The 8986-nt window shown below is 46.5% G+C and overlaps 1 protein-coding gene across 1 annotated transcript; it reads left to right on the top strand.

Annotated features, from left to right (window-relative positions):
* The first annotated feature begins 1130 nt into the window (after positions 1 to 1130).
* Positions 1131 to 7912, top strand: LOC147107340 (toll-like receptor 7). Its single transcript, XM_086007383.1, has 2 exons — positions 1131 to 1136; positions 3353 to 7912. Exons 1-2 carry the CDS (start codon positions 1131 to 1133, stop codon positions 6500 to 6502), a joined length of 3156 nt encoding a protein of 1051 aa, XP_085863509.1. The 3' UTR covers positions 6503 to 7912.
* The last annotated feature ends 1074 nt before the right edge of the window (positions 7913 to 8986 follow it).

Here is an 8986-nt window from a genome sequence, read left to right on the forward strand (position 1 = left end):
AGGCCGCAATTTCGCGACCGGGGTCGGTGTCGCGGTCCCAGCCTGCTGCCCACTGGAGCCCACACCTTCCAAGTGAATTTATGTTAATAGGGCTTGTTAAGCCCGCCCTGTGAGGTTCCCAGCCAATTAAAAGGAAGCAGGTCTGATGACATCATTTGTTGACGCATCATCAGCCGCTTTTCTTAAAGGGGCCATGTCCACATTGATCTTGACAGTTCTGTTGTCAGTGTTCTACAGCATTGAGGTGCTGCAAACACTGACCAGCACGGCACAGAGGTGCAGGGCTGCACCCAGGCTCTCCCATGACTCCTTCCATATGCTTATGGAGGGAGTCACAGCACACAGGGAGGTTCTCTTCCCTTCCCATGGGCGAAAGAGACCTCCCCAGGAGACCAATGCAGCCTGGTTGCACATTACACAGGAGGGCACAAGCAGGGATGTTGTCCGGAGGACCAGGCTACAGTGGCACAAACCTTTCAATGATCACAGTAGATCACGAAATGTTACTGCCAAGCCACACTCAACCTCATCCTGCTGTGCCTCTCATCACATCCCCATCACTCTGCCTTCCTTACCCTACTCCTACACATCCTTACTCACACCAACTTACCTTGCACCTACACCCATCCCTCTCTATCAGCTCTCTATCTACATTATCACTTCCCCATCTCACTAGCCACCCCTCACACTCACCCTCATCCCACTGCAAGCATACCAACTAACAACACATAAGGATAGGAACTTGAGTGGTTTAGTCAATGTTCATGTGAAGTTTCTGTTAATGTGGTGTCAAACATTGAAACCTTTATTTTCAGTACTTTGCGTTCTTGGACAGATTTGTTGCACCGTTGGAAGTGGCTTAGTGAGTTGTAGTGAATGGTGAGACATAAGGGTACCCCCCCCCCCACCCCAGCAATGTTGATGAGTGTGAAAGGAATGGCTTGGGCATTGTAGTGATGCTTTATGATGTTGGTGTGGGATGGTGCCAACCTGGCAAATCATGTGGCATTCAGGGTGTACAGCGTCAAGTGAAGTAAATCTGGCCATGGTGTCCTGGGCAGCAATGTTGTCGGGTGCTGGTGCCCTCTGTCTTGTGCAACATCAGTTGATTGCAGAGAAGGATTCTGAGGATGAAGGTGAGATATTTTCAAGGGCAATGATGCTGATGGAATATATGGCAGGTGAGGTTAAGATGACAGAAGTGATCTGTCAATGGTGAGAGAGGTTGTTCCAATGAGGTGGCACTGGATAGAGAGTTGGCTCCAAACAGTTGCAAGCTGCAGAAAGCTCAATATGTCTTCCAAATGCAGTAACCAACAGTTTCTGAGCTTTGAAAGTGAACAGCTATAACATGGGATCTTTCATACAACTTTGGCAGGTCATGAGATAATTCAATGCTGAATCCACTCACGACAGGGTGAGCTGACGTGTTCCCCGAGCAGTGGGTAACCTGTGGGGGAGCACGTAAAATTGAAATGTAGGCTTAAAATAACAGTCAATTGGATGTTAGCAACCCATTTAATCATGTGAATTGCCCTCCCCGCTGCTTGGTGTCAGGTCTGTTCAGTGCCAACAGACCCGACACCTGGGAGACCCACGTGGAGGTGGGTTGATAGCGGGTTTCCCTACCCGCTGTCAATCTTTGTTATTTTGACAGTGGACCCGCCTCTGAACCCGCCCTCTGAGCGCCAGCAAAATTCAGCCCGTTGACTTTTCAGACTAGAAATGCAGTATTGTGCAAGGGCTGCACGGTCAGAAGTGCAGTCTTTTTGATGAGACGTTATACTGAGGTCCCAACTGCCCTTTCGGGTTGACGTAAAAGATCCAATGGCACTATATGAAGAAGAGCAAATTACTTCTCCCAGTATCCTGGCCAACATTTACCCTCTCAACCAACACCATCACAAACTGATTATCTGGTCATTTATCTCATTGCTGTTGTTGGACCTTGCTGTGTGTAATTTGGTTGCCATGTTTTCCTATTTTCCCACAATGACTACGCTTCAAAAGTACTTAATTGGTTGTGAAGCACTTTGGGATGTCTTGAGATTACAGAGAGTGCAATATAAATGTAAGTTCTTAATTTATAAAATAAATGTAAGTTTTTAATTATCTATGTGTGATTGACTGGGCATAGAGGTTTCACTAGCTGGGAAAAAAAAGACAAACTCTTGGTCCCTGTTATTTTCTAGCCAAGACCATCTTTCAAATGTTTGAATTTACCAATGGTCTTTGGGCATTTAACACATTTGTCGCAGTGTCAGTGAGGGATATTCTGTGCAGCAATAAAGCCTAGGTCTGGGCCGTCTTTGTAAAGGAGACGCTCCTTTACATTACATTGTAACGTCATAAAGTTTTTGGCAAGGAAAGGCCATTGGTGCATCTACCCTACGCTCCGAAACTACTCGTCATTTCCTTACCAGATTCTGGAACCAAGAGCCATGTACCCTCTTTCCTAATAGGAATTCATCCAGACCTTTATTTTAAAAAATATCCATGGTGTTGTGTTCTACCACCCTTGCTGATAACCTGTTCCCCAATTCTATCATACTCTTTTCTTTTAACACCTTTAACTTTAAACGTTCACCCCCTCTAGCCATCAACATTTTAAAAATAACATTAAGCTGGTGAGTGGTGCTCCTATCTTCTATGTTTCTATAGCAGGGACAGGGTACTGCGTTTGGATGATCAGCCATGATCTCATTAAATGGCGGAACAGGCTCGAGGGGCCGAATGGCCTACTCCTGCTCCTATCTTCTATGTTTCTATGCCTTCCAGTTGCTCCTAACACTACTTCAGTACAAGTATTGAAAGTTGCGATCCAGTACCAAGTACTGCTATTTACATAAAATGCCCACAGGATCAGCAAACCATTACAGCTCCTGGTGGTACATAGGAGAAAATGGCATACGAGGTGCAACCATCTAAAAAATTACTCCTAATCAAAGCTCCTACCCTCAAATTTCTCATTGTGTATTTATCATTGAAAGTTATTATACATATATAGGTAATAGTGAAGGGGTTGAGGGGAGTTATTTGATGTAACTTTCTTTAGTTCCTCTGATACCCTTTTGGCACATGGCAAAACTGAGATAGCCGGACCCTTTAGAGTTCATCATTGCCATTAAGTCATGGCTCTGTGTATATTGTAGTTAATTTATGTGACTGATTCTTTGACTGTCCTGGTGTAAAACAAAGAACGATTTGTGAAACTGAATAAAAACTGGGCCTGTGTGTGGGGAGGGGGGACTTTACAACATCGAGTCAAAACCGTCCTTTCCCTTAACCTGAAATCTTATACAAACTGTAAGATGCGCCCGTTGCTTAAATCACCGTCTTCTTTCTATTTTAGGTAGTAGTAAACAGTGCATCTGTCCCGCTGCTTCACGTCCTCTTTCTATTTACCTCAGTTTCGAAATCAACTGAAAGCAGATGGTTTCCAAGAAGTCTCCCCTGCAATGTGACGACAAGAGGCCCTGCGGTACTCGTGGACTGCAGTGAACGTGAACTGGATCGGGTGCCGACCGGCTTTCCTTCCAATGCTACCAACATCACCCTGACCATCAATCACATCCCAGAAGTCCACCGCACCTCATTCTCCGGGCTGAATAACCTCACCGAGATTGACCTGCGGTGTAACTGCGTGCCCGTCAGACTGGGCCCCAAAGACCGAGTCTGCACCAAGCCTTTCAGGGTCGAAAGGGGAGCCTTCTCCTCCTTGCCCGCCTTGAGATCGCTGTACTTGGACGGGAACCAACTCAATGGGATCCCGCAAGGCTTGCCTCGCACTCTGAAGTCGCTGAGCCTGGAAGCCAATAGCATTTTCGTCCTAGGCAAAGAAAACTTTTCGGAGCTGACGAACTTAGAGACAATCTACCTTGGCCAGAATTGCTACTATCGTAACCCCTGCAACACCTCGTACCAGATCGAGCAGGGCACTTTCTACAACCTGAACCGCCTCACTATCCTGTCGCTCAAAGACAACAACTTGACCCACGTTCCTCGGAAACTGCCGACCAGCTTAAAGCAGCTTTTTCTGTACAATAACATGATCAAACGGATCGATGAAAACGACTTCACCGACCTAGTTGAGCTGGAAATCCTAGACTTGAGTGGAAATTGCCCCCGCTGTTACAATGCCCCGTTCCCTTGCCAGCCCTGCCCTGCCCCGGGTTATTTAGACATACCTCCCAATGCCTTTCTAACGCTAAACAAGTTAAAGATTCTGCGTCTCCACAGCAACTCTCTCACGGCCGTGAACAGCTCCTGGTTCAAGAACACATCCAACCTAAAAATGCTGGACCTGTCACAGAATTTCTTACTGAAGGAAATAGCCACGGCCACTTTTTTAAAATATCTGACCAAGCTAGAAGAAATAGACCTGTCCTTCAACTATGAACTAAAATTGTACGCCAAGTATCTGAATTTGTCCCAATATTTTTCCAAATTGGAGTCTCTTCAAAGTCTGAGAATCAGAGGCTATGTTTTCAAAGACCTGAAGGATCGCCACCTGAGCCCGCTGTTGGAGCTCAGGAACCTCAAGCTTCTAGACCTTGGCACAAACTTTATCAAAGTGGCCGATCTGCAGATCTTCACCAAGTTCCGGCGTCTGAAAGTGATCAACCTCTCGGAAAATAAAATCTCTCCCTCTTCCAGCGACTCGCACAGCGGTTCGTGCGGGACGGTGGGTCATTCCCAGGGCGCCAGTGGCTTCTATGGGTCTCCAGACCAGATGCGTTACTTCCGCTACGACGAATACGGCCGGAGCTGTAAATCCAAGAACAAGGAGTATTACCCCTTCTCGCCCGTCCTTGAAACCGAGTGCCACCGCTACGGCTCAACTTTAGACTTGAGCAGAAACAACATTTTCTTCATCAGTCCCTGGCAGTTCCAAAACCTCTCCTTCTTGAGGTGCCTGAATTTGTCTGGGAATGCTGTCAGCCAGACTCTCAATGGCAGTGAATTCCGATATCTCCCCCACCTGCAATATTTGGATCTCTCAAATAATCGCATCGATTTGCTTTACGAGTCTGCTTTCCAGGAACTGACAGAACTTCAGGTTCTGGACCTCAGTAAAAATAACCATTATTTCGAAATGGAAGGCTTGACCCACCGTTTAGATTTTATCCAGAACCTGACCGCTCTCTCAAAACTAATCATGAACGAGAATGACATTTACTCCTCGGCAGACGCGATGCTGAAGAGCGAGTCCCTGAACGTCTTGGAATTCAGAGGCAACCGCCTGGATTACATGTGGAAAGACGGCAATGAAATGTACCTAAAGTTCTTCAAAAACCTTTACAACCTGACCCGTCTCGACCTTTCGGGCAACCACCTCAGTTTTATCCCGCCCGGGGTCTTTGAGCATCTTCCCCCGACCCTGAAAGAGCTGCTGCTGACTGGAAACCAGCTCAAGACCTTCAACTGGGGCTTGCTGCACCTGCTGTCCTCGGTGGAGAAGCTGGACCTCAGCAGCAACCAGTTGACCACCGTCCCCCGTGTGCTGGCCAACTGCACCGGGACCCTGCGCACCTTCATCCTGACCCGAAACCAGATCTCCAAGCTGACCAAGTACTTCCTGCAAGACGCCACCTTCCTGCGGTACCTCGACCTGAGCTACAACAAGCTGAGGATCATCGAGCCCACCAGCTTCCCGGAGGACGCCCTGCGCCACCTCCAGGTGCTGCTGCTGAACGGGAACCGCTTCCTCTGCACCTGCGACGCCGTGTGGTTCGTGTGGTGGATTAACCGGACCTCGGTCTACATACCCCGCTTGGCCACCGATGTCACCTGCGCCTCGCCTAAAGCACACCGCGGCCAGAGCGTCATCTTCTTGGACCTGCAGTCCTGTGAGCTGGACTACATCGGCGTTACCCTGTACTCTGTCACCGCCGTCATTGTCCTCTTGCTGCTTGTGGTCTCCATCAACGGCCATTTGTTCTTCTGGGATGTTTGGTACAGTTACTACTTCTGTGCTGCAAAGTTAAAAGGGTATCGCCCGATACCCACAGATAACGCCACTTACAGTGCATTCGTTGCCTATGATACAAAGGACTCGTTAGTGGCAGACTGGATCCTGAAGGAGTTGATAACCAATTTAGAAGAAAGAGGGGAAAAACGATTCTGCCTGTGCTTAGAAGAGAGAGACTGGGTGCCAGGCCAGCTTATCATGAACAATCTCTCACAGAGCATACACCAGAGCAGGAAAACTATTTTTGTCCTCACCAATTGCTATGTAACCACCGGGAATTTTAAAACTGCTTTCTACATGGCTCACCAGCGGTTGCTGGACGAGAAGGTTGATGTGATCATTTTGGTTTTCCTGGAGAAAGTTTTGCAGCGCTCCAAGTACGTCCGGCTGAGAAAGAGACTGCGCCGGAGCTCGGTCCTCGAGTGGCCCTGCAATCCTCGGGCACAACCCCTTTTCTGGCAGCGCCTCCGCACTGCACTGGCGGCCGACAGTCACATGCAGTACGGGAGACACTTCAGCGAAATTATATAGAATTGGGGGGGGGGGGGGCGCATGTGCCACAAACGGTCTGCTTTAGATTAGTGGGAGATTATCATCATCAATCAAAGGAGTTCCAACAAACCTACATGTACAAAGTTACACTTGATAAACTTTTTCCAATATTTAAAATTATGATCCTAATAAAACCCACAGTGTAAATACAGGAGATGGTTGATTTGCAGTACGATGCCAGGTTATTAGCTATCTCGTGCACTGCCCACTAATTTTACAGTTCAATTGTTACCGGAAGAACGATTTACAGAATAATATACGATTAGGAATTGTAAGTTAGTGGTTGTGGTTAAAGGCCCAGAACTTGGTGTCGGGGGCTTGCCGCGCGTGCAAGCCCCCGATCTGCACTCGCCCTGCGCGCTGACATCTGAAGCCCGGGCCTGCTTGCATTTCCTGTCCCTGGCCCGGTTCTGGGCGCGCAGTGCTTACCTGACCCAGCGGCGTAGTTAGTGCGATGTGCCGGCTGGGATCAGGTGAGCACTGTGCAACCAATCAGGTGAGGGGAAGGTTCATTCATGAGTTTGAGAGTAAGAACTGTCAAACTCATGAAAACTACGGGGGCCCAAAACACACTTTAAACTTTAAATAAACATTTAAAAAACATTCCAATCATTAAATTAAGTATAAATAAGTTTAAAAAAATAATTTAAACAATTTTTTTTTTTGAAATTTTTTTTTTAATAAAAAGGGTCTAAAACTAAACTTACCTTATTGTAGATTCTTTAAAATAATAAACCTGTGGGGAAAAAAAATTCTAAATTACACTAAAACACCACTTACCTGTAAAAATAAATACTTATGTGTGCTTTTTACAAGCGTAAAGACCGGAGGCCTTTAGACATGCGCAAATCCCCCAAAACAGAGGAAATCCAAGACGCACGCGCTGCCCCCTACAGCGCACGCGCTAGCCTCTTCACCTCTTGGGTTAGAGGAGAGGAAATGCCGGTTTTCAGCGCATGCGCTGTGCATGCTGAAAACCGGCATTTCCTCCGGCCAGACGCGTGAGTACCCCTTCCGTACTCACGCGTTTGGGGAGGAATTACTGCCCCGTAATGTTTAATGATACAAACCATAGGACCAGTTGGTACAAAAGATGCAAGCCCCCAGATTTGTATTCTTGCTGTTGCTTATCCCCTGTTTATTTTCAGCTTGAATTTTTAATCATGGGGACTGTAACTATCCAATGACTTACAGTATTCACAGCTGCCTTGAATCCTTGTACAGTGATGTCATTAAATGTATATTGCATCAAGCTCTGTGCCATATAAGCAAATAAAATTATTGATATGTGATTGACAGAAAGTTATGTTGTGAAATGCAACACCAAGTTATTTGCTATCCTGTGTATATATTAAATACCACTAACATTTATGGCCCACTAATAACAATGGCATTTGTTACTACAGTATTATTATGAGGTCTGGGACCATTTACACTCTACTCAGACAAAGTCACTCTGATTACAGACTAGGACTGCTTTGGACCACACTTTTGCCAATATTCAGAGTACACAGAGACAGACTAAACAGAACTCATCTCGGTTTAGTTATAGACAAAAGGTTTCATTCCAAGCATATTGCTAAATTAAACAATGTTACAGCTTTGAGGTGCAGATGTAATAAAATCCAGTGGTACCTGTGTGAAGGTACTTCTTACATAGAAACATAGAAGATAGGAGCAGGAGTAGGCCATTTGGCCCCTCGAGCCTGCTCCGCCATTCAATGTGATCATGGCTGATCATCCAAATTCAGTACCCTGTCCCTGCTTTCTCCCCATATCCCTTGATCCCTTTAGCCTTAAGAAACATATCCAACTCCTTCTTGAATATGTTTAATGAATTGGCCTCCACTGCCTTCTGTGGTAGAGAATTCCACAGGTTCACCACTCTCTGGGTGAAGAAATTCCTCCTCGTCTCTGTCCTAAATGGCTTACCCCTTATCCTTAGACTGGGACCCCTGGTTCTGGACTCCCCAACCATCGGGAACATCCTCCCTGCATCTAGTCTGTCAAGTCCTGTTAGAATTTTATAAGTTTCAATGAGATCCCCTCTCATTCTTCTAAACTCCAGTGAGTACAAGCCCAATCGACCCAATCTCTCCTCATACGTCATTCCTGCCATCCCAGGTATCAGCCTGGTGAATCTTCGCTGCACTCCTTCCATGGCAAGAACATCCTTCCTCAGATAAGGTGACCAAAACTGCACACAATACTCAAGATGTGGTCTCACCAAGGCCCTGTACAACTGCAGCAAGACATCCTTGTTCCTGCACTCAAACCCTCTCGCTACGAAGGCCAACATACCATTTGCAACTGATTCTTATTTGAACGGCATAGCCAATTTCATTCCAGCTAATGTCTCATTTTAATTGAGCTCTTGAGATTTGAATGAGTCGTCTCGACACAGCAATAATGGAATAACTTGTAATACACCCTGTGATACAGTTGGAGTCCAACTTATGTGAT

This window comes from Somniosus microcephalus, chromosome 14, assembly GCF_052327205.1.
Source record: "Somniosus microcephalus isolate GS21.2 chromosome 14, FLI_Smic_1.0, whole genome shotgun sequence".
In the NCBI taxonomy this organism is placed as follows: domain Eukaryota; kingdom Metazoa; phylum Chordata; class Chondrichthyes; order Squaliformes; family Somniosidae; genus Somniosus; species Somniosus microcephalus.